The following is a 26,313-nucleotide window of genomic DNA, read 5'->3' as shown; positions in this document are numbered from 1 at the left end:
TCCATCCAATTACTGAATTTCAAAATCCCATTCATCCCACTTCTACAACCACACCACAGTGCAGAACCAACCTGAGAAAAAAGTGTCTTTTTTCTAGCAGATACCAAATTGTACTTTGGTCCCACCATCCAAGGCAAATATTTCCTATCATTCTTGGATGCTTTTTTTTTTATTTTTCTCAGGCAATTCCACAGGCTCAGGGAGAATTTATCCTGTCTTGACCTAGAAGGCAAAACTCACCAGTCCCTCCAACATCTTGGGATTTACCCTAGATGAGCAATTGGTATAATTACACAAGACAAGAAGAAAAAATTATCCTCATCTCTTGTAGTAGCACAGAATTATGCATGATGTAGCCAAATAATTTGCACACACATCCTATCCTCTTCTAAACAATGAGTAGGATTTCTAATTGGTTTCTTGGGAAATCATATTTGTATCTTTTATAGATGTTAAACAAAATGGATTTCTTTTGTATTAATCTGTCCACATTAATTTTCTCTACACTGGACTGATGGAAATAATGAAGTATCTCTTGGCTGAGTCTCTCTGAAATGCACACTGAAAGCTTTGTAAAGAACTAAATTAATAATAATACCATTTCAGTTATGTCCTCTGGGATGCTCCAGGATATGTCTGAACAAAGAGTTAAAGAGGTAGGTCAAATCTGACTCCACTTTCCACCCCTAACCTCTGTGAATCACATATTTAACTATGTAAGAATTATCATTAAAATCTACATCCATCATACAACCTGCACTCACATCATTAAAACCAACCAAGCAAAGCAAGACAAAAATTCCCCACACAAAAATCAAAATAACATCATCACAACACAGAACAAAAATTGGCAATTCACACAAAATCCATCCCTTGTGCCTTCACCACAATTACAGCAGAAATTCATCATGAACATTCAACACTCTAACACTGTTCAGTCCATGTTTTGCCCAAACTTTCCTAGCTACCATCCTTATCTCAAAATCATCATGATCCCAGGTTTCAGGACCAAAAACACTGTGATGGGTTGACCCTGGCTGGATGCCAGACACCCACCAAAGTCACTCTGTCACTCCCCTCCTCAGGTGGACAGGGGAGAGAAAATATAACAAATGGTTCATGAGTCAAGATAAGGACAGGGAAAGATCACTCATCAAATACTATCATGGGCAAAACAGGCTGAACTTGGGGATATTAACTGAATTTATTACTAACAAAATCAGAGCAGGATAATGAGAAGTAAAAGTAAATTGTGAAAATAACTTCCTCCCACCCTTTCCTCTTTCCCAGCCCTCCCTCCTCCCCCCCAGTGGCACAGGGAGATGGGCAATGGGGGTTATGGTCAGTTCATCACACCTTGCTCCTGCCACTGCTCAGGGAGAGGAGTCCTTCCCCTGCTCCAGTGGGGGATCCCTCCCATGGGAGATTGTTTCCATGAACTTCTCCAGCATGAGTCCATCCCACAGAAAACAGTTCCCCACAAATTGCATCACTGTGGGTCACTCTTCCACAGGGTCAGTCCCTCAGGCACAGCCTGCTCCAGCCTGGGTCCCCCACAGGGTCACAAGTGCTGCCAGGAAACCTGCTCCAGGGTGGGCTCCTCTCTGCACAGCTCTGCAGCTCCCAGCCAGGACCCTGCTCCAGCACAGGTCTCCCATGGGTTCACAGCCTCCTCTCAGCATCCCCCTGCTCCATTTTGGGTCCCCTCCACGGGCTGCAGGTGGATCTCTGCATCCCTGTGCCCTCCAGGGGCTGCAGGGCACAGCTGCCTCACCCCGGTCTCACCAGGGGCTGCAGGGGAACCTCAGCTCCAGCCCCTGGAGCAGCTCCTGCCGCTCCCTCTGCTCTGGCCTTGGTGTCTGCAGGGCTGCTCCTCTCATGTTCTCACCCTGCTCCTCTCTGCCTGCAATTACATCTGCACTGGAACTTGTTTTCCTTCTTGAATTTGTTATCCCAGAGGTGTTACTGCCTTTTCTGACTGGCCCAGCCCTGGCCAGCAGCGGCTCCGTCCTGGAGCCATCAGGGATTGGCTCTGCTGGACATGGGGGAGGCTTCCAGCACCTTCTCACAGAAACCACCCCTGTAGTCCCCCTGCTTCCAAAACCAGGCCATGCAAACCCAACACAGAAGCAATGTTTTAGTCACGACCACTTGCTGGCTGCTTTGAGGGCTGTGCAGTGCATTGCTGCCTCTGACACGTTTCTTAGGGGACAGATGCTTTAGAGAGTGTGTGAAGGATTAGTTGAGGCTGTTTGCTTTTATTGTGTTTGTGCTCCTTTATAACTTGTAATGCTGAAAGTTAAGCCTATACAAAGAGCACTGCACGCTCGATGTTTCTCACATGGATGGTTACACTTTCTCCAGTATTCATGGCCAGCAGTATTGTGCAACTCAGGTCCCTTCCCAGGAGCAAATCTGTTCTTCAGTTCCATTATCTCTCTAGTGCTGACACTGAGCTAGTGGGTGGAATTAAGTGATCTTGGTCTCCCTTTTCTTCTAGGGTTTTTATGTTTACATCAGCAAACATCAATACCCAGTATTTAGTACAAGGTCTGTTTCTTCTTATGTTCAGTTTGAGCCACCTGCCCTACAGTAATAAAAAACTAATTCTTAAGTGTAAGAGGTCATTATACTACTACCAATGTAGTTTGATTTTTTTTTTTATATAACTGTGTATTTAAGAGGTTGAGTGGGAATTTCTGCACTGTTTTGGGCAGTTGCTTGGGTGGTATTGTATTTTTTTTTTTTCTATTATACTCTCCTTTTCTTTACAGAGCTTTCTTTACTAAGAAAAACTGAAGTTACTTCACAGGTTTCAGTATGAAATGCAAAATGCTGTATCGGTAAGTAATACCACTACAACCAAGTCAAAAAGGACAAGTCTTCCACAAAAGAAAAGTCTCAAACAACATATGTGACATGACAATATTTATTGATTCTAATTAAGGTTAAAAAAATTTCACAGCTGTCAGATAAAAATATCTGCAGAGCCTATTGAAAAGGGAGCAGAAGAAGGAAACCAAGGGAGACAGTCACCACAGAGGCACTTTAGAAAATGCTACGGTTATAAAAGGCACAAATTCATCACACACACAGCATATATATATACTCCTGCAAAATCAAGTCACTCTTATTTAAATTTTTTTCCAAAACACAGAGGCAGGCACCACGGAGCACTGACCTGCACACGACCACAGCAGACACGCTATAAGCGGCAGTCTATGACTACGCCTAAACAAATTCACTGGAGAGACACTTGGAAAGCCAGGCTGCTTTGGCCATCCCATTTTTACAATCTGTTCTTCAACAGAAGGAAGATCACCTTGATCTTGAGGTGGTGGAGACAGGAGAGGGACTGTTAGATCATCTGAACACAGGTCAGGTTTATTTGTGAACGTTTGTCACCTGTGATTTGAGGGGGTTTGCTTCTTACCCAAGAGCAGATCTGTTATTTAATCTTGACTCCCTAGTACTTCTGGAGGTCACCCAATTCCTTCTTCCTCAAAAATATTACTTTTTCATGTCTCAAAAAAGGTGAAAAAAAAAAACCCTTAAAATTTCTGCACATCTGTAAAGCCTACTTCAGTGAAACAATAGTCCCACTGTGGAAACAGAAAGATTTCTTTAAGCCTCATAGTTTCTTGTTCAGGCCGTGGGTTCCACTGATGAACAGCGCTCAGAGAGGTACTTAATTACCTGATTAATGTCTTCTTATTGAGAGCAGATGTGCTATTTGGAATCAGATTTTGTGATTTGGAATCAAGATCTGCACTGGGGGAAAAAAATGCACAAACTAAATGGAAGACAAGGGGGCTGCCTCAGATTGCTTACATCCTTGTTATTGTTGAGTAGTTTATACAATTAGATTTCAAGTACTTTGGTTAACACAGATTTCTGTGCCATGACCCATCATTCCTTGCAAAGTACAGTGGCTATCAGAACAGTGTACAAGAACGTAAATTTCTTTCTTTTTTGTAAACTCTTAAGAGCATTACAAAATCTGCATGGTAACACAGTTCAGTCCATAAGAGACAAATACAATTATTTCCATGGTTGTTCCTACAGTATATTTTACAAAGCTGGTAAACTCTTGGAACTTTCATGATACCAGTTATTTCATCAAATGGGTTAATAAATGAAGAATACAGCACAACTAATTATCCATTAAAACAGACTTCATTCTTCTCTTCAAAGGGTTGGCATGGATTTTAATTTCAAAAATGTAAGCCGGTGCTAACAGTTCCCTCTACCCATAGGGAAGCAGCTTGATTCTCTGCCTCAATTCCCTCATCACACTGGCATCCATGTACACAAGGTGCTGTGTATTCCTTTTGTGTGGAAAATGTTGAGAAAACAGTGGCAAATCCTTTCTTTAATCCCATAGTGGTGGCAAGGTCCTCAGCACAATCATAGCAAGACACGGCTGTAAAGACAGAGAGAGCTTTCCTAAAGCTTTGGCAGTCTGCAAGGAAGAACACAGAGACTTTAGAGTGTTAATACAAATGTCACAATTCAGACCTCCCAGCTCCAACCTGATTTGATTAGAAATCTCAGGGAATCCAAAGTTATTTGGAGATTCCCTGCCTCTCCTACTGTGGCAGAATAAGATGAGAAATGCTTTGTGGGATTGCTTTATTTGTTTTTGCAGTTCTCTTTTGCTTTGAAACTAAGAATAAGAAAGGTTTGTAAGTATGGAAACTTTTTCAGGTTTTTTGTTTTTTTTTTAATTGGCCAATCTCATTAAAAGCTTAGGTCATGATTCAGTTCGGTTCTAACTATCTAATTTGTGATTTTGATTGGAATTTCTCCCCCTGTGGCACACAACATGATCTTGTTAAACTGGGAAAAATTTCTGCCAGATTCAGAAGCAAAGAAGAGAGAAATGCATTTTGAATGTGAACAAAACTGATTTATCCTCATTAATTTCATGAATTTGCTCCCCTTTAGAGAATGTGGAGTATTTCTAGGGCAGAAGCAGGACCTGAATTCCAAGCAGTTTTGGCAGAAAAATCATCTGCAAATGCAACAACTCTTTATATGTAATGTATGCATTCACTATCTAGCACTTAAAAATATTGGGGCCAAGAACTTAAAAATGCCTTCCCAAATTTAGGTTCCTGTGTTTATTTCTGGCCTGAGAATTGTGTGAGTTGCAAAAGCTCTGAACTTCCCATTCAGCTTTCAGTTCCTAATTCATCTAGTAAATAAATCACAGGGAGAGAAAGCCACGCAGAAGCTCTCTGCAGTAGGCAAATGTCCCAGCAAATTAGAGCTCGATGTGATACAATGAGAGAGGCCATATGTACACTGCTGCACTCTTCTTCTGCCTTAAAGATCTTTATGCCTGAAAAGTTCCCCCATGCATTTTAAAAGGCTGTTATGAGGCTATTCATTTGTGATAAAATCCAAGCTGCTGCTACAAGATGATGTTCAACCAGCACATCAAGTTAAAAAGAACAAAACCTAAGGGCCAGAAAGCGAGGTGCTGCTCGCAAATGTTACAGCTTTCCAAGCAGTTCAGTAAATTTCCATGGGACTACTTGGAGAACAAAGTACTGCTCTACACAAGCAAGATCAGCTGCTAGCCCAAAGAGTCTGCCTGAGACTGGTGATACAGCTCCTCCACCGTCTGCTCACACCAGTTGCTGAATTTATTATTATACTTCCCTCCACGGCTCTTTACTGCAATCCAATATTTTTTACATATAAATTGCTACTCCTTGAAGGGAGAAGTGCAGCAAACAGGCTCTGAAAAATTCCAGACATCTCCAACTTCATGTGCACCAGATCATGCTCTCAGCCATACCTGTGTCCTCCTTTTTGTTTTGTGCACAGGTAACACACCAGAAATATCTAGAACAGGGTACCAACACGCTGACAAGCAGGCCCTGAGGTTTTGGAAGGCAGAATTTTTTTACTTCTCCCCCCAGCCCTGCATACTGCCTTCTTTACATCTTCCCTTTTTTTCCTTCCATTGTCTGAACAGTACCAAGCTATGGAGAACAGAAGCACTTGCATGTGACTCCGGAATCCACAGTTCTCTTTGATCTCACTACATTTAGATCCCTGATTATTTATCAAAAGTGCATTGTCAGTGCAAGCAGCAGGCAGAAGTGGAAGTGCTAATCCCATCAATATGCTTGTTAGGAAAGACCAAAACTCTGTATCAGCAAATCTGTGTTCAGCATGAAGGAAGAGTTTGGGGGCAGATAAGTTGTTTTTTTGGTTTTTTTGTTCATTTTTGGTTTATTTTGTTTTTATTTTTATTTTATTTTATTTTGTTTGTTTACATTTTCAAGCCCATTATGCCCTAGCAGGCAAGAGACAGCCTCAAGGTGCTCACAGGGCCAGACCCCACTGGACAGGAACTCTGCTGTGCCAGGCAGCTGTGAACACATCTGGGGAGCCTGAAATTCACCCACATTGCCAAACACTGTCTTTTAGCTCACTGTAGGACATATATGGCACTGGAAATGCCAGCATCCCGTGGTTGCCCTTGCACGGCTCAGATGGATAAATTTAGCCTGGCTTGTCCCTTATGTGCTCCCTGGGCTCTGGACATCTGGGTAAGAAATAAAAACACTAATAGCTTCTTACCAGTGATTTGCATGAACTATCTGGTTATTCTGTAAGCTATGGATTTCTTTTCTCAGCCTACCACAGAGGAAGGCAGAAATCCTTTGTTTACAACTAGAGATTTTGTTGTACAGTACAGTACAAACAGGGCCTGTGGAGATGTGGAGTTTGGGGTCTGGTTCTGATGTAAAACAACCAGAAATCTCATCAGAATAGGTTTTAGGGAGGTATTTTTTTCACTTCTGTTCTAAGATCTGGAACAAGACCTCAAGGTGATAATGCTTGGTACCCTGGAAATTCAACAACCAAAAAGGTATTGCTAGAAGTAGGCCTGGACTCTAGGGGATCTTTTTCCCTTTACTATATCCCTTCCCTCCACTGAGGGTGAATGTTTTTACCTCTTCCTCACATTCTGGAGACAGAAAATACATGACAAAATAAAACCTCTGAAAAAAAAAGAACAAAATCCCTCAATCGTGAGGCTTTGAGTCGGCACCTTTTTTCAGTTTCGAACCAGAAGTCCCTTTTTGTAGGCAAATAACCCAGCTGCAGCCACAGAGGTGAGGAAAGTGGAAAATCCAATCAGCTTTAGCAGTCCTGGCACAGATGGCAAGTTCCTCTCCCAGAAGGTTGTAGTGATGGGCAGAGGTGGCACGTCCTGTGGGGAGAGCATCCATTACCCACATAACATCTCCACCGTGAGAGGAGGGATATAAATGGAGAGATTCTCGCAGCAGGAGCAGAACTGGGCTGAAGCAGTTATATCTTATCAAGAAGAAGCATATCCAGATTTTCTGCTCAGTTAAAGGGAAGAACAAACACATGGAAAGGATTCATAGCCCAGTTAAGAAGTGCAGATCTTTCCAATCCTGCCTTACAGATTTGTCAGGTGGGTTTCTAAACTCTTCTTTTTTCAGGGAAGGGCAATTTTGGTGAATAAGGGGAATTTTATTGTGGCTTTGATTTAGTGAACTTATATAAAAATAGACAAAAAAAAATAATCTCATCAGCAAAACAGCAGAAAAAAACCCCAATCCATTTTATCTACATAAATACTTACAACTGATTCAGGTTCTGGCTTCCAAATTTCACTGTCTGGGATTTTTCTCATAGCAAACAGTATCTGAAAATAAATGACATTCTCAATAAGTACCACTGATTCTTCAAGACAGAAAAAAACCAACCTGGCTTCAACTGTTGTTTAAAAATGGCATAATGACTGAGCACATAAATCACATTCAAATCACATGTAATCAAATTTTAGAAGAAAACTCAACCTTTTAAAACTTATTTCTGGGGAGGGCTGATATTTAATAAGACCTTCCTCCTAGTGGAACATAGAAACAGTAACAGAAAAATCTCTTTATGCTCAGTTAGTCCATGCAAGATACTGGAATTTGGCCAGTCCCAGGGGAACAGGATAATGTGACTATGACTAAGAGTTAAGCAGACACTCATGGCAAAGTGAGGCATAAAGACACCAGCTACAAGGAACAGCTTGTTTTTCAAATTTTATCATGATGTAGGAAGAGGAAGAGCACCCTGGGAGGGATGACAGACCACTACTCTCAGACAGAGAAAAGCAAAAACCAGAACAAAAACCTTCACAATGGGAAAATTACCGAAGTATCAAAGACAGCAGAGATGACTAGCAAAGACTATTTGAAATTATATTCAGGGAAGACGGCAAGATTAGCTGCTTCTACAATGAAGTAGAATGGAGATGGCAAAATAATGTTTTTTCTATTCCAGGCACTTGTAGATTTAACATCTTTTACGAGGAGCTTTTAGTGTAGACGAGATTCATGGACCCTGTCAACTCTTCAATGAAGGAGAGTGAGAAGCACCAAATTTTCAACATGTTTTCTTTCATAAGTAAATGAGGAAAGGAAAACATTAAATTTTTTACCAATCAAGTGCACTTATCTACTCCTCTGCTGAGGCCTATGGAGGCTCTGCTGTAATGTCCTTACATTAGAGAAGTCATGAGGCCTCTGGAGCTTTTCAGGAGCACCTTAGGTATAACTTTCTCAAATGGGATCATTTATGAACAATTGATCTCTGTCTCTTGGGGCAGGGGTATGGGCTAGATGAACTCTCCACATTCCTCCCAGGATAACTTGTGTTCCTTGAATAGTTTTTAACCACAAGGTTCCCTTCACCTCATAAAACAAAGATTATTTTTCTTTTGCTGCTCGATAAACTGTAATGTTCCTGAAAATACTTGGGGAATTGGCATTTTCTCAGAAGAAAAATGTCTAAGTCCTTGTTTAGTGACTCTGTGTTAAGGCTGTCTGAGTGGAACATGACTGTTGTGTTGGAAAGTCTGAGGAAGGGCCAGGCTTGCTGTGCAGAGCTGCAGCACTGAGCTGTTCCCATGCTCTATCAGCCAGGATCTGGCAGTATGATGATTCATAGATTTGGGAGAAAAATGACTGGGGTAGAATTTGGGATTTTTGAAGAAATTATTTAATCCTAGAAACAAGGGGAGAGTTTGACAAAACAGCCAGAGCCCTTCCTAACATTCCAAATCTAAGTGCAAAACCTTCATTCTTGTTGAAGTCAATCCCCTTTACAGGGATTTGCATCAAGATTCAGAACACCTGAAGCTGTCAACACTTCTCATTTCCCCCCCAACCACAAGATCTTTCCTTTTCCACAGGACATTTTACAGTGTCCCCTGAGCATCTGTACCTCTCTGGCTGCTCTTTCTCCAGCCTGGACAGCCCCTTCCATGTATCCACTCCACTCAGTGGCTGTCTCTGTGCCAGCAAAATAGATCCTGCCAACGGGTTGCCGAATGATCCTGGAGGGGGACAAGCAGAAACTCTCATCAGCTGTATCAGGAAAGAACTGAAATAGCTGGGTTAATGTTGGTTTTAAAGTGTTTTAAATGACAGCAAGCACTTGAAGATAATAGCACAGGCTGAGTGGAGCTGGAGGAGGAGTCTGGGTTGCATTTAATTTCTTACAGTGAACACACCAGTGTTCATATTTTTTAAATGTTTACACTGTTCATAGGTGAAAATGACAACTGTAGGTGTAAAGGACAACTGTTTTGAGATGAGATTTATACTATCCCACAGTTCCAGCCCATGGCATAATACCAATGCCAGGCATTACTGGCACAGTGCAGCATTCTGAAATATATCCCCATAATATTTGAAGTAATAGGTAAATAAACAAAAAAATATTGTTTTAACTCTGTTTTTGCCAGAATCTGCAATAACTATAATTTTAATTACTTCAAATACTGAAGCCTCCATAAGATCTTTGTCACAGCTCCTTTATTACTCTAAGTTACTTTTAAATTATAAGAACTTAAATGTCAAAAGTGCAGCTCTCCTACCACATTAAAACTTGTGCATCTAAATCAAGTCACCAGTCTGAAGTAAGTCTTTTTCTTCTTGGTAAATCTTATTTTCACGCAAAAACTTGAGTGGGAGAGGACTGTATACAACAGCACCCTGATCAGTATATTAAGCTTCCACTGCTAAAAAGAAAGGTCCAAAGAAATTGCTCATTACTAGCAATGTTGGCAAGAACTAACTCTCTGTCAGTATTTTTAAATCAGCAGCTAAAGGCATGCTTGAAATGGTTACACTGATGTCAAACACCCAAAGCCATTTTTGTAAGCAGGCTGGGGAAGCTTCCCAACTCCCTTCCCAGAACCTCCTCAGCTGAACTCACCCAATAACAGGAGTGGATAAAAGCTCTAATGATACTGTACTCATCCATCATAAAGCCCAAAGGAGACAAGTGGAAGGTTATCCCATCTGTTTAAAACATCCCCCAGTGATCTTAAAGGTATAAAGCGAACAGTGACAGAGGATTTATGACCCTTTCTGAGGATATTTATTAACTTGGTCTTATCTTACCACTCCAAAGCCCACTATAAATAGACACTGTACCTTCCATACTGAGTCATTATGCCTGGTGGGAAGTAGGCTGTGTAGCAGCCCCCAGAATACTGCTCTTCACACCAGTTCTTCTCTTCATAATGCACAGGCTGTAAAACAGAGATTAATTCACTCAGGGAAAGGACAAAGTCACGAGGAAATTAATAACAGAACTGAGGAGGGAGCAGAGAAGAACAGCTCATCATTTGTTGCATTTCAATGTCTGACAAGATGAGCACATTTAACATGTCTCTTAATGCAGCAAGAACACAACACAATAAGCCCTAGTTTTTTAAAAATAGGAATACACTGTCTAAAAAAATAGTTAATCTGACCATTGTAGAACATAATCCTCTTAATCTGTCAATGTTAATTTATGCTTTGTGCACACATTTATGCTTTGAGCCATGTGAAGCAAAATTAACCTCTGGTGTATATAATTGTCATACTTGTAATGTATACATTGGGTACAAATGTACACAGTTAAAAATGCAAAGTGTGACATTGGGTACAAATGTACACAGTTAAAAATGCAAAGTGTGACATTGGGTACAAATGTACACAGTTAAAAATGCAAAGTGTGGCACTTGCATGGTTCTGCACACAGTATCATTGTGTGGAAAATCATGTGCTCTCCAGATTGGTGTCTACAACTTTTAACCCTGTAAAATTGTTCTTATAAGTGTAAGTGGCATTAATCACATAATCCAAGTGTGAGATCACACAAACCCTAACAATCATTTACATTTACAGGGAAGAGAAGGCAAGAGAAAGGCAAAAGAAAAACAACCCAGCACATGCAGCAGTGGATCTAATTAACAGCTAGTAAGAAAGAAGACACAACATGGACAGAGAGGGAAAGCAAGCCTGTCAAAGTGTGACAGCAGCTGAGGTTTATGGTGGCAGGCACTGAGAATCCCACCCAAGGAGCAGGACAAGAATATATCAACAAAAACATCTTTTAATGTTTCATCAATCTTTACAATGCTCGTTCTTATCCTCACTGTCAAACACAGCACAAGGCTTGCCATAATCTTCTCTCCACTCCTCTAGTGAGGGCAGCAAGTGCTCCCATAGCAGATACTTTTTCCAAAGGTACCTTTTCCAGAGATTTTGTGCTTACGTGTAAAGCTTCCTCTGATCCCAGCACCTTTGCATAGAGCTCACACAGCCTCGTCTTCCTGCGAGACAAATGCAACAGAAGACTTCAGTGTGAGGAAAGAGAAAGCAAATCACTTCTAATATACCCTACTTCTAAGAGGACAAGTATTATATCTGCTAATTTGAGGTTCCAGCTTTTTAGGATCTATCCCAATTCATCAGCCTGTGGATCACTAGAAATAACCAAAGCTCCTGTGCTGCATAAGTGCTGGTTTTCCAGCAGTTTTACAAACTGTTCTCTTAAGAGAACTCCAGCAGCCCAAACCCCCAAATTAGCCAAATGGTCTCCAGGCTGTCAGGAAAAAAAATAGTAAGGCATTGCATTTTTTTTGTCTTGGCACATAGTCTAACTTACAGTCTGTTCCTACAAAAATGCAGGTCTTAATATGCTGTGGCTCTCAGGGAATCAGTACTTAATTTCTGTTTATATAAAATTTCCTCAGTTTTAAGTTTAGGAGTCTATAAATCACTGAATATACTTCATTCTGTAGCCAACCCAAAGTGCAATTAAGTTTGTTCCTACAAGCCCTTGGGTCTTACTCTTAGCCACGCTGCACCAATTCCCAAAAGATCAGGATGAAATAAGCATTATGGAAAACAAACACAGCTCTGGAAAGACATTCACTTGTGGAAGAAAATCCAGTGTTCCACAAAAAGCCGTGCTGGGGACAGAAATACAGGAGTCCCAGCTCTGTAACTGTGAGGGGTACCCTTTCAGCTATAAAAGCACATGAGGAAACCATACATAATTGCTGTAAAAAGCAGCCCAGCTCTACAGGAGCCCAGCTATACCCATGAGCAGCTGTGGATGAAGGGAAGCAGGATGACTTGAAGGGCTTTGAAGGTGTCCTCACATGCAGGTTGGAGCTTGAGCTGGAAAGTGAAGGTTGCTACAGTTCAGGAAGAGCTGTGGCCCTGGGGTGGTTTTGCAGCTGTCAAGCCCAGCAGCAGAAGGGGGAAAAGGAAACGACCCCTTCCTTTTGCCCTGGGGCAGAGGACAAGGGCCAGCCTGCTCCAGGAGCATTCATGGGCCAGGAAGGCTCAGAGAGCTCCAGGATCTGAATATGAACATTCCTCTGCACTCAGGGGTGACACAAATCCAGCAACTGCCATAAGGAAAAGGATGATTTCCCAATTTCTCCCTAAGTGTGGCGAGCACTGTGCCCTGCAGATCACCAGCACCTACCCAGTGCCTGAACAGAACAAAACCATTTCAACAGCAGGACCCAGCCAAGCCCCTGCTGAGGTCTGCCCACCACCTCTCAGAAATGCCATCGATTCCTCCTTTCAGGACAGGTCAGAAACACCACAGGGCTCCACAGGAAAGCGAGTCATCACCTTGGGACCCATCTGCTTCTGCTCCTCCCAGCACCATGGCAGGGATGAGAAAGACCCCTCTAGACCTGCCTGTGCCCTGTCCTTTTTCCACAATGACTTGCAGACTCTCCAGGGAGCCTGGAAATGGCATACCAGTGACAGGCAGATATTGTCACTTGTGGCCAACTGCAGGGCTCCACAAATGTGCAAGTTCACAGCTGTGTGCTGAGTACATTGCAAACACAGATTACTTAGTTTAAGTTAGCTGTGCAAAGGAAAATAATAAGCTTCAGGTCAAGGGCATCTTCAGACTCTTAAGAAGTGTAGACATTGGAAGGAATTATTCACCAGTAGTGGGGTATTATTTGACAAGAAAAAAACCCAAATGAGCAAACAAAACAAAAACCAAACCAGCAGTTTCCAAAGGATTGAATTGTATCAAGATAAATCAATCACTGAGGACATTACCCCTAGAAAGAACAATCTTTGCATCTTGCTGGTCTCCCTGCAAGATCTCCACTTTTTTCCAGAGAAGTTTAAAGAAATTCTTATTAATGGACTTATAGTTAATGCTAGCATGGAACATAATAGTACTACATGGAATATGCAGTGAGTAAAATCCTCATTTCTTGGCTTTGGGCTCAGCTGTGATATTGCTACAAGCACTAAATAAGAGGAATGTTATTCCTGGAGCTCCCAAAATTGGGTCCTGTTAGGAGTCACACTGTGCCCAGTGGGGAAGAAATGCACATGCAGACACTCAGCTCTTTTCTTGGTCTCTTACTCCACAGCAGTGAGAGGCAGGGCACAATCTCACCACTGACACCTGGCCTGGGTAGACCAGCTGGAAGGCAGCAGTGAAATTTACTCCCTTCAGCCTGGCTTAGCTGTAAAAAGATTTCCATCCTCTCCCACAACTTCCAATTCACAATTTAGGATAGCTGCCACAGGCTCTACATCCTACTTTTCATAGCCAAGGACTACCAAAACCCTCACCCTGTCCTCAGTACAGTGGAGAGCCCAGGTTGTGTTGGCAGGTGAGCACAGCACCTCAGCAAGGTACACCCTCTGCAGGGTGTCACAGGAAGCCTGTGCTCCAAAGAGATCCCTCCCTGAAGCACCACAGCCCTCTCCTAAATTACACAAACTGGTTGCACCATGAGTGTACACTGGGAGAAGGTCTGGGTTCATGTTCTGCCTTCTTCTGGACCCCCAATTCCACTGGAAGGAGAGTTGTGCCCTAGGGGAGCACAGGAGCTGCAGGCTCCTGCCTTTTCTGGCTGTGGCCAAGGCCACTGGAGCCAGAGGCAGCCCTGCACCAGGGGACAGCCAGCTATTTCAGAACCATCCTTTACCAAAGCAAAGCCCCTCCTAGTCTAAGGTTTATTCTGCTAGATTTCAAAACTCTTGTATAAAACTTGGCTGTTGGCAGCAGCAGAGTCAGATAATTGCAGCAGTGCTTTCAATGCCCAGGGAAAAGGATGATGCCTTGCAAACAGACAGGACAACCCTAATTTCATGGAAAGAAAAGCTGTTCTCAAAGACTGCAAACACCCAGCTGTATCGAGGGTATTCACACACAGTGTAAGACACCATTTGGTGTTTAGGATGGCTCAAAATGCTGGGCATGCTGGGTTTCAGAATACCTATGTGACTTTTATTACCTGGCACCTGCTGGGCCTCTGTCTCAAAGCCTCAGTTCTTGTCCACTCCTGCCAAAATTAAAAGGGCTCTGTGGTACCAGGCTGTCGTTTGAAAAGACTGGGACATAAACAGCTCCATTTAGAACCATTATCCACAGACTGCCAGACTATCTGAGATGACTGCATCTTTAGTTAGACCAGCTATTACTGTAAAAATGTTTACTTGGGCACAGTGTTCCTTTATCATACCTCAAAATCAAATGCATTTTCTCCCTGTCAAACCAAGGCTCTCCTCACAATCCACAGTTTCTACTTGCAGCTTTGATTTAATCAGATACAGTGAATCAGTGAGATGGAAAATAAAAAAATCATTACTTTATAAATTCTATTTCAGTAATATACCAAAGAGCACTACTCCATGCAGAGATTTGTTTCAAGACAGTAAAATGACCTTCATCTGTGCCTGAAGGGCATTTTTTTCCCCACACTGAGGGTGCAGCTGTCTGATCCCTTCATGATGCTGAAGTTTGCTCGTGGCAGCTCCAGGTTCAAGTTGCATGAAGTTACAGATACTGAAAGGGCCCTCCAGGGTGAACAGAAAAGAAAGATAAAATCAAACACAGAGGGCAAACCTTTCCCTTCTGACAAGCTTTCCAAGAGCTCAGGGCACCTGCAGGAAGCCAGGGAGGCAGCAGTGGAGGGAGGAGGCTGGTCCTGCACAATTTCCAGCAGAATATCTACACTACTTTCATATTCAGCACCTTAGAGCTGTTCCTTAGCAAGAGCCACATGAACAGAGAAGCCTTGTGGGAAAACAAGAACCAGGACAGAGAGTTTCAAAAGGGCAAGAGCTATGTGGGAATTTCGTGGGTCGTTCATCCAAAATCAAGGTATCTTCTTCCTTAGTGTCTGCCTACTGGCACAAGTTACAGACAACTTCCTTCAAATCAGGGCATTTTTTTTCCTGCTCTGGTCATTTTAAACAAAATTTTAACTTGAATTCCACACAGATCTCCAGGGTTTGTACTTACCTTTCTTCTCTTGTGAGACCTGTCAATCTTCTGCACTTCCGAGCAAGAATGAAGCTGTAAGACCACAAACAATTTATCCCCATTATGCTGCTACATTTCCTGCATTATTTAAAATGCCAATAACTTATGATGGGATGCTGTGATTCACAGTAATAGCTTTAGGTCCTCTAATAAAAACATCCATTTCATTTCTCTGCATAATGCTCTACCTGCTGCTTGCAGGACTCATTTAGGAAGGAACCACTCTGAAATTCATGTTAGAATATTTGCATGAGCTGTTTCCCAATTACTTTAATTTTATCCAGACATATAGCAATGATATGAAACCTGGGATTGAGCTGGAAATCATTTTTTAATAAAACTTTTAAGACTGATCATAGTCTCTGGTTGCTAAAATAACCAGAACAAAATAAAATTTCATTCTAGAAAACAAATTTTCATTTAAAGAACTGAAGTACTTGGAGAAAATTTTACATTTTTGCAATCATTCTCTTTTTTCTTCTCTTTCCTTTCCTCTTCTCCAAGTTTGTACTTTGCCACACACAGAGGCAAAAGATAACGGTGATAAAAAGGAGAAAGAGAGAATTTAAGTTTTTAAACTGGCAATGAAATCACAGAGGAAAATTCTGAAGTAAAACAATCATAAAACATCACCATGCACTGAGAAACTCCACTTTTAATTATTTCTAAAGTATTTTCTTTCAAAAGTATTGGGTTTTCTACTTCAATTCTTTCCTCTAAGACAAAATAAAAAGCATTAACTAGACAAGACACTTTCTTTGTCCTCCCTTACCCTATTATGGCAGGAAAGCTGCCATCAGGCTTAGTGTCATCAAGTGTTAGACTAATTGCAGCATCCTCATCTTCAATGATCATGGTACCACAATACCCTGGCAAGAACAAGGTGGAAAAGCAGTCAGGATCCATGAATCAAAATGCAGGAGCTTACAAGAAGTTGTAAAATACTCAGTCACCTCCTGCTAATCCATCCCAAGACTAATAGCCAGCACATGACAGGATCCAGAACCTTCAAGTTCATTTACAAAGATGGGGGTGGACTATATTTGTAGGCAAACAGATGTGGCCTCATTATAGCCAATAATGAGAAGTGGATGTTACTGCATTGCAGTTTGCCTTGGATTCAGTAAATTCCAAAGAGGAGTCATGATGGAAGCATTCAGCATGTTAGAGGAGCCCAGGATGACTAGGCCAGCTGAGGATGGCTGTGTGAAGACACCTTCAATCAATGCTGACCAGTCCATCCAGAAAGCAGAATTTTTACAGAACCAGCCATCACACATCACTTGTACCTTTACATCCCTGTACAAGTGAGAGAGGCTCATCTCATACCCAGGTGCCACTCAAGGAGAGGACAGCAGAACAACCAAGGCAACAAGCAACAGGCATGAACTCTCCCTTCATGACTGCCTCATTGTTTTATTCCCTCATCCACCCTCTCCTCTCAACCAGCCTCTCAAGTTTCTCTCACAGGGGAAGGCAAAAATGGCATAGAAGAATATGAAGTCTCCTTCTAAGGCTTAGCATGCTCTGAACAAAGAGTCTGTTCTGTTGCCAGGTACTCTCTTCCCTCTCTCTGTCACTACTGTTCCTTTCAATTAAAATGCAATACCCTTCTTCCTCCAGAAAGTTTCCTTGTAGTACACGATGCATTTGATGACTGAGCCCATGGGGAGTCTGTTGATGAGCTGGTTCCTCATTGGGGGCAAAGGTGGGTTGAAATGAATCTTCAGACAAAGAGCTGGGGGAATGGCACTGATCACATATTTGCACTGGAAAAGAAATTATCCATAAGCCAAATACATCCTCCCCTACTTCAGCACAAGTATACTGCTCTAATGGTCTTAGCGGACATCTGGGGAGGCTGCAGGGTGTATCTTGTGAAGCAATTTTGGCATTTAGCGTAAGAATTGCAAAACTAAACCCTCAAAAAATCCTGCTCATTAGATAGCAAACAATCATTACATAAACAGCCATCTGTTCCAATGATGGGCAGCAGCCCTTCCCCTGGTGTTTAAAAGAAAGTGCTGTGCCCTAAGAGTCCACTTGTCTCCCTTCCATCTGGACTCTGTTACAACTTGGAAACCAAGCTTGCAATGTTTTTCACTGAAAGTTTGTTGCTAAATTACATTTTACACCTTACAAATTACCCTCTAATTCAGAAGGCAACTGAACACAAAGAGATGCCAGGAAAGGAAAAGTCTGAATCCACACTTTGCTTTTAGGCATCACTTTAAAGCTCCTACACTACTGTTACTTCAGGACAACGAGAACGTGTGACTTTCTGTCACAGTCACTTAAATCTCTGCTGCATTTTCGTACAGGGCTTCGGAGAAGTCAAAAAGGAGAAGCCAAAGGTTTTGTAGCCACCCATCCCACCACTAATGATTTCTTAGTGGACATGCCATTACCTCATACAACTCATGGTCCAGGGTTTCCACGATGACGCTGTCCCCCGACTGGTCGATGCGCACCACCGGCTTCCTCAGCCTCACCCGCCCCCCCAGGCGCTCCATGATCTTCTCACTGATCTGCCCAGAGCCCCCAACAAACTTCCTCTCCTGAAGCACAAAAACAACAGCACAGCAGAGCAGTGCTTACGGAGCGTGTACCGCGACAAGCATTTCTCTTGGCATTCAAAACACGCCCCCTTCTTCCATTGTTATCAAAACATTTCGGGGAATTTTTGCACTCTCACCTGGAAATGTACCCATTTTACTTTCTCCTTCCATCAGCTTCTCAAATCCTTCCCATATCTGACCACCATTTGAACTCTAGTCAAACTAAAAGTAATAGTAATCTCATAAGAAAATCCCTTCTCCAAATGTGGTCCCCAAAAAGATTCTACAGGCCTGTGTGAATCAGCAAGACTTCTGAAAAGTGCTTAAACCTTCAAACCTTTCTCTGAGTTCACTCATCCCTGCAGAGCTCTGTGCAGCAGAAGCAGGAAACCTGATCTTCATAATAAATAACAAAATGTAAGAAGTAACATAGCTCACATCAAAAACGTCTGCTGCAGTACGTAATTCAACCCAACTTAAACTCAAATCATCTCTAACATAATACAGAATTCAGATAGTATTTAATTAAACATACTTAATTTATCTACTGTAATTGCTTATCTATGCATAATTATGCATTTTCATGTGATTAAAGTATTTGCATTTTTATTTATGATTAAATAATTAGCATTTCTAAAAATATATCTTTTTCTAACACAATTAGTGAAATTTGTACTTCTCAAGTAGAAGACTGTTAACAGTCTTTACTTTCTTCAAATGCAAAAGCAGCTCTAATGTACCAGATTGCAAACATTTCAAAGCAATACCATATTTAAGCAGGGGTGTTAATTTTCTTTAGACTGATTTTAAAATCTTAATGGTGTTAATGTTCAGAAATTTGCATCTTAGGAACCTAGCTCTAGGCTACAATTTCAGTATTAACTTGCAGCTGACATTGCCATCTCCATTAAATGCTTCTGCAGTGCTAAGGATGCCTTCAGCCTCATGACAGAAATAAGCATAAGTAAAATTTTCTCTTTTCAACATGGATAAATATGTTAAGCACATGTTTTAATCTGTATCCAAAAAAAAGCCAGATACAGATCCTCTGATCCCTGGGGACGATGCCTTCAGTAGGCAGCAATCTTCAACACTAGTTTTGCAAGATCCAGGTTAAAGAGGAAATGAATAAAACTAGTTATCAGTGTGCTACTGTCTCAAAAGTCATGGATGTCTGTGGACTAAAATAAACCAGCAAAAGGATGAAGTTAAAGCAGGGCCTGCCAAGAGCTGCAGGAGGTGACAGTACCTGTCCCCCGTTGGTCGTTGAGAATATTCTTGCTGTGCCCCCACACTGCTTCACGTACCACAAAAACCAAAGGGCAGAGACCTCGTGGGGTTCAGAAGTGACATCCACATTCACAAATAGAGTTGCAAAACTCTTGGCAGCTCTGCAACAAGGACAAGAGAGCTAGTTAATCTAAAAACAGAATAATGCTGACAAGACTGTTCTTGAGTAGGCAGGAGCCTTTCTTTGGCAACCTTCTCTTCCTCTGTGGGGGCAAAGGATTCCTTCAGCTGAAGTGAGGAATTATCAATTCCTTTTATGCAACATTTTTCAAGTAATCCTGAAAAAAAAATATTAATGAAACACTCCTGTATTCCAGAGAAAATAGGGCATTGAGAGACACAAAAGCCCAAGATTATATCACTTTATTCTACTAATGCAAATTTAGGCTGTCATCCTAGCCTCAGGATAAAGCACAGCAAGTCCTCCTGTCTTCACTGGACTCCAAAACCACCCTGTCCCCAGTTCCTGGGTCACAAACCAGATCTACAGCTCTGTCTGCCCCTGCTGAATGCCTGTCCCCTCAAGAACACAGCACAGAGTTACTATTCAAAACCCATGGGAAAAAAGGAGGTCTTTTCTAAGCTAACTATCTATTATTTAAAAACGTATGGATTAGTCAGCATCTGTTCACTGCCCAATCCTCTGCTGTGCCCAGGGAGAGTTTTGCAGCTGGAACACAACAAGGAAAGAAATATAAGTAGGAAGCCATAGCAGAAGAGACATCACTCATGCCAGAGTCTGGAAGAAAAAGGAAGTGAAAGGATAATTTTGGTAGCTCAACTCAGTATTTTAAAGTGTCCAGTGGCAATGAGCACAGAAGCAGAAAGTTGATCTGTGTCTGAAAAGGGATCACTGCTTTATTTCCTGCAACATCTTTCATATCAGCTCTACTGCAAATTACTGTATATGCCTCTACAAGATTTTGGGGTGCACTAAGACAGAGTTAATTCATGTTCAGGGAAATATTCCTCCTGTTTCAAATAAATACTTCCCTCTGCCTTCACTCTGAGGAGGAGTTTAAAGAGACATGAACAGGACCAGAAGCTGCTCAGTTTAACTGCATTGTAACTGAGATAGGGATGAAGATTCTACAGATAATTCATGTGTAAGGCATCAAAGCCAGTGCAGAATTCACTTCTGGTTGCTTCTTTCTTTTGGTTAAGTCTTCAAACTTTAAAAAAAAAAAAGTAATTCTAACATGGTATTTCAAAGAGCTCTAGATCTATATAGAAAAAAGCATCTTCTTTCTTTCCAAAAAATGCAAAGTCCCACTCAAGTAGAAAGCCGATCCATTTTCTGAAAAATGGGTGCATTCTGAATTCATTCTTGACAGCCAAAAATAATACAGAATTTTTTTTGTGAGTTTTTCATCTGTATAAACACATACTGTAAAAAACTCTCTATGAGATGTTTTGCCTAATGTATGTAAATGTATAATTAATGTATTTATTAATATTTTATAAGCAGATGCTATTACGTTGTGGTTACCTTCTACCAGATTTTACCACCTTCTTCCACTGCTTTTCAGTTCCTGATGTTTTATCTAGAAATGGCAGTATGATTTCAGCCAAGAGCACTCAGGATATTTCCAGCACACAGCTCTAGCCAAAAGCAAACCTGTACAGTCTGTTAGATAAGAGGAAAGAGTAGAAGATTGCCCTTCTGGATCATTACCTGCCAGGGTGGGAAGTTTCTGCAGCATGTTACCTCAATCTTGAACAAACCAAGCAAATCAAGCCAAGATGCACATATAAAATCTGAAAAGCATCTTCAGCTGATGCCAATATTCAGGTAAAATGTCAAGTCTTATATTCCATCAGAGCTGGAAAAAACATGACTGGGGTCACATGAGCTATTGGATACTGAGTGAGCACCAGTGTGTGGTGTTTTGCTCCCTTGCGCAGTGCTGCACCCTGTCTGAGGCTCAGCACAGCTGTCAGCACACATTTCCATCTGGTTTTAGTCAGAATGGGCCATGGTACAAATGAGAAAGGTTTTCTATAGGCTTCTGTTCAATTGTCACCCTTATGGAAGCAAAACTCTGAACCAGAAGGCTCCAAGTGTTGGGACAACAGCCTGTCCAACACGAACCACAAAGGCTGTGTCGCTCTCTAGAGGCTGCCTGAAGCCATAAAATTGCCCCATAAAAATGTCACTGGCTGCACCAGCTGTAGTGGGCACTAACAGGTTTTCTTCACCCAGCTCCAGCTCCTGGCAGCCCTGCGCTGGGTGCTCAGCAGTTCTGAAGAGGTTGCTGTAGAAATCAATCTGCTCTACAGCAACCAGAATTCATGGTTTGTTTTTGGTTTTTGGGGTTTTTTCCCCCCCTTCAGTGAGAAGAAAAACAATCAAATTGCTGTTGAATGGCAAGTAAAGAAAAATTGCCTTGAAGTATACCTAAAAACAGGAAGCATTTTCAGTTTCCCTGGGTGGTATATAGTGCGACAGCTAAACAATAGAATGATGAGTGCTAAAGTGATTTAGTGCTACTGAAAGACAAAGGTTATCTTTATAGCACCTTGGTAAAATCAGCTGGCCCAGCACAGAATAAATGTGCATTGTTCCATCAAGAGTTTGATTCAAAAACCTGCTGCAACCATAACATTTTCCTCTTAAAGGCTAAACACACAGTAAAGAGCAGGGAAGTGCCCATAACAGATTAGGGTACTACCCATCTCTTCAGAAATAACCCTTCCCAAATATACTTTATTTTTATTGTTATTTTTGCCTAAAAAGTTAAGGAAATGTATCAGAATCTACTGAGTGTGCTGACAGGTGTTGTGGTCCATTATTACAGCACTTTCTCACCCCTTTTCTTTAAAAGGGCTGTATTTTGGTGATAGCTATACCTGTTTGCAAAGCAGTAATGCTTATTTGGAGCTCTAAAGTATATAAATGTAAGCTATTATATTTCATATAAAAAAACATTTCTTACTTTGTCCAGCATATTTTATCTATGAAATCTTGCATAGTCATTTTGTCCCATTCTTCTGCATGTGGAGCCTTCCATGGAGCTTCATTGGGAATCTAAGGAGAGATAAAGAAAAGCATTTATCAGCAAGTGAAAGAGTGGCAAAGAAATACAAATAATCTTGTCTTTAAATGTTAATTCAGCCTGAAGATTTCTGGCATGTAACACAGTGAACTTAACAGAGAATGCTTTCAGGGGAGGGTTATTTTTTGTTTGCTTGTTTTAACATTCTTTTTTTTTAGATTAAAAAATAGAGAACAGTTTTAGAGGTAATAAATGTCTCTAAGTTATTCCATATCTCTCATATTTATCTCGACAAGTAAGAGTCTCAAATTTTGTAGCTCAGTCAATGGAAAATCGGTAACAAACTAGAACAGACAAGTTGAATTTCAGGGTAGAAAAGGGCAAATGTTTAAGTTCTGCAAGCCTCTTAAAACATTAGTTACAAATCATCAGGAAAAGCAGTAAAAATCCATCACAGGCATAAAACTTGACATTCCCATAACCAGAAAAACAAAGGGATGTGTGCAGACAGCCTCAGCAGCACAGGAGTCAGAAGAGCTTGCCAGGAGGCCACTCTCAGATGTGCTCTGGCCATCAGTGTGTACCAAAACGTGTGGCTGCTCTTGCCAGCACTGGGTTTGTTCAAGCCAGAGCAGCTTTGTCTGTCTGCACCCTAATCCCTTCCCTCTGCCCCTCGTGGAGACAAGCTGAGCTGACTCAGCTGCAGTGCCTCATGCCATACCTCCTTCCCCATTTCATCCATGGTCCTCCATAGGTTGTTGTAGTCCAGGTAGGCCAAGGGATTCCACATGGGAGGGAATGGGCCTTTAAAGGGGTAAGATTTACCCTACAAGACGAAAAACAAACAAAAGAATCATAACACCCCCCCAAAAGATAACCATAATAATGGGTTCCAGGAGTGGGAAGCGGCACCAAAAGGCTAAGTGTTCACAAAAAGCACAAATTTAATCAATCCATGTGACAGCTTCTGATGGGGCATTGTGTGTGTGTGCAGGACACAGGACAAGGGACAGAAAGTGAAACACAAGACTTCTGAACATCAGGAAATGCTTTTTTACCATGAGGGTAGCTGAACACTGGCAGTGATTGCCCAGAGAAGCTGTGTGGTCTTCCATCCTCAGAAATACCCAGAGGTTACCTGAACATGAACATGGGAAACCAGCTGTGTGTGGTTATTCTGGTTATTCTGGATGTGCAATTTAGGTGTGATACACAGCTGAATTAGCAAGTCACACTTGATCAAGTCAGTGCAGAACTGATACTTTACCTTTGAAGCCTCTTATTCAGCACTTCTGGGCAACCAAACTAACACCCTGCAGAAGAGTCACTAATATCAGAGCAATAAAATGAGATTAAACAGCACTGTTTGACTGATGTCAAAAAACAACAGCAAAAAAATTTGTCTATTTGCTACTGAAAAGGAGATATTTATTTATTCATTTATTCATTTATTCATTTATTTATTTCCTTTTCCCACCAAACTTTTAATGCAAACACTTAATTGCATTTAGCAGTTTTGTTTTTTTTTTTTTCCTTTAGAAATCAGGAAAAAGTAGTTGTAATAAGCTTTATTGTATGCTAAAAAAAAATAGTTTCAGGTAACCCAAAAATTACTAGCCCTGCAGAAAATGTAGCATTTACTAATTAGACTTATTGTTCCAGTCCAAGACCCCTAGCTGTAAATTAGGGTGGGACACTGTGATCAATACCAACATCCTAATTACATAATTCCATATTTAATAGTCAGATTTTTTGTATCTAAATCTCCATTACTAGATATTCAGAAAGTCTAGCTTAATTAAGAGTGGAAGACAATGGGTAATTTGTAGAGCTGTTTTATTTACATGGGATTTCCCTGGCTGACTATATGGATGGCAGCCTAATAGCTTTAAAAATTCACAAAGAAAGACTCATTAGCTTTATGTGGGTACTTTTTTTTTTTCACAATGCATTGTGGAGTCCATAAGATAGATAACTAATAGAGGCCATATTGCATGCCACAGCTGATTTTTCAAAATTTATATTAAATTATGTATTTAAGTGTGCACTGTGTGAGCATGAATGTCAAACAGCAGAAGTACTAACTTTTAGTAGATATTTGAGGCACTACCACACCAGTCCATCATTAAAAAAGTATTTACACTGGCTTAACAAAATCATACTGCACCAAGATTTAATATTTATAACCAAGTAACAACAACAACAACAGTGTCTTTTTGAAGAGAAGTATCCAAAGACCACTTACTCAAAGAAATGTCAGGTTTGATTTGGTCTCTTTATTAACACAGGGAAAGAAGGGACAGAGAGCACATTATTCAAATTTTCAGGTGTCTGCAGGCACCAGAAAATACAGTAAAAGGGCACAAAGGGATCCTGAAAGACTCAAAACTTGGTCTGGAAATAACAAAATGAGATATAACTTCTAAAAATACTGGCTAATACCTTTGAGGACTTTTAATTCAAAGAGAAGGATACTCAGAATCAGCAAGAAAAACATCAAACCTATGAGTAAGAGAAAATTAGTTCACAAAATTCCCAAACAGGTCAGAGAAACTGAAGAAGAAACTGTTTTTTCACCTATTCTTTATGGACAGAAGTCTCCAATGGAATCCTTGTCAAAAACACCAAGGCAATGACAGTTAGGAAGAAAGCAAAATGGAGAGGAAAGTATTTAATTCTTTGGTAAATGGAAAAGAAGTAGCTACAAGGCAACAAATTAATTCTGCAGTGCTTTGGAGGATAAATTATGTTTTTTACAATGCCAAAATACAGTTTTTTTAAGTTTTCAATCAGAAATTCTGTCACAGCTAGAGTACATCTCCGGTCACTTCATGTGCACGAGGCACCAAAGTTGAAAACCTAGCACTTCCAATTTAAGGATGGATATTATGGCACATGTTCACCCAGAAAATAGAGGCTTGTCTTTATTTTTTTTTTTATTCAGCATGAAACCAAAGTGCATTTCTGCATCTTTTGTGCTCAACTGTATGAAAATATTGGATTCAGGAAAACAAAATCATGAATCGGGAAAATATATCCCTGTAGATGGAGATGAACCGAAAAAGTTTGTTTCATTAGAGGCATTTGGTCCCAGCATGAACATCTGGGTATTATTATGGAATCTCTTCACACGGAATCAATTTATAGCAGGGCATACATCAATTCATATGTGGCTGCCAAAGGGCTGTGAGAGAAGAGCAAAACCTCTCCTGCCCCAGGTGATAACATCTGAACCATGTTGGAAATTGCCTTTTGGGGCACATTAGAATTCCACAACTGGGCCTGTGGCCTCAAGAAGTCAATTTTACTGTGGCTTCTTCTGAACTCTGGAGCCTTCATTATAAATATTCCAAAGCCAGAGCTTAACAGTTTGGCTTCAAGTTTCCCAAATTTAGGTTTATGAAACAAGCATACTGCTGTGCTCAAGAAAACCAGGACAGCATCAGAATGGGTTACTCTAATTATTGATTTTGTTCTGAGCTTCCTGGTCTGCCAGAGGCAATCCTAAGCCAGTTATCCCCTCTGAGTTAATTCAAGTCCTGTGAATTCCCAGCAGTGCTTCCTCATGAGCGCGTGGCTAAGAGACACACAGACCATATTTCTGTTTTACTGTTCTTCTATTTCACTGCATTTGAACTGCCAAAAGGAAAACCTTGGGTATGTCTCTTGTGTAGGAATCTGGGGTGGTAAGTCTCATAAAGAACAGGAACAAACTTCTCCCTGAAAAAAAAATAAAAACAGCCATCAAAGGTAGCGAGCTTGTTGTGAAAGTTACTTTCAAGAGCTCCTAAGGCATCTCCTAAGGCCTGATCCTTATTTCA

The 26,313-nt window shown here is 41.1% G+C and overlaps 1 protein-coding gene across 3 annotated transcripts in view; it reads right to left on the bottom strand.

The window, feature by feature from the left end:
- Positions 1–2,913: 2,913 nt before the first annotated feature.
- Positions 2,914–26,313, bottom strand: part of MAOB (monoamine oxidase B) — a 50,681-nt gene continuing 27,281 nt past the window's right edge. Inside the window, exons 4-16 of one of the 3 annotated variants that reach the window (XM_088051432.1) lie at positions 23,214–23,318; positions 22,433–22,524; positions 19,456–19,597; positions 18,057–18,206; positions 17,258–17,417; positions 16,421–16,517; positions 15,628–15,681; positions 11,575–11,656; positions 10,488–10,585; positions 9,271–9,382; positions 7,637–7,699; positions 7,073–7,234; positions 2,914–4,462 (exon numbers count right to left, since the gene is read on the bottom strand). In XM_088051432.1, coding sequence (XP_087907558.1) covers positions 7,079–7,234; positions 7,637–7,699; positions 9,271–9,382; positions 10,488–10,585; positions 11,575–11,656; positions 15,628–15,681; positions 16,421–16,517; positions 17,258–17,417; positions 18,057–18,206; positions 19,456–19,597; positions 22,433–22,524; positions 23,214–23,318 — 1,311 coding nt within the window. In that variant the 3' untranslated portion in view covers positions 2,914–4,462; positions 7,073–7,078. The remainder of the gene's footprint in view (positions 4,463–7,072; positions 7,235–7,636; positions 7,700–9,270; positions 9,383–10,487; positions 10,586–11,574; positions 11,657–15,627; positions 15,682–16,420; positions 16,518–17,257; positions 17,418–18,056; positions 18,207–19,455; positions 19,598–22,432; positions 22,525–23,213; positions 23,319–26,313) is intronic. The other 2 variants (XM_088051433.1, XM_005526504.3) reach the window with 2 other exon arrangements.

Source organism: Pseudopodoces humilis, chromosome 2, assembly GCF_049639895.1.
Source record: "Pseudopodoces humilis isolate 2021_Gansu_Grassland_sample_001 chromosome 2, ASM4963989v1, whole genome shotgun sequence".
Classification (NCBI taxonomy): Eukaryota; Metazoa; Chordata; class Aves; order Passeriformes; family Paridae; genus Pseudopodoces; species Pseudopodoces humilis.
This window is presented reverse-complemented; position numbering and strand designations above follow the sequence as displayed.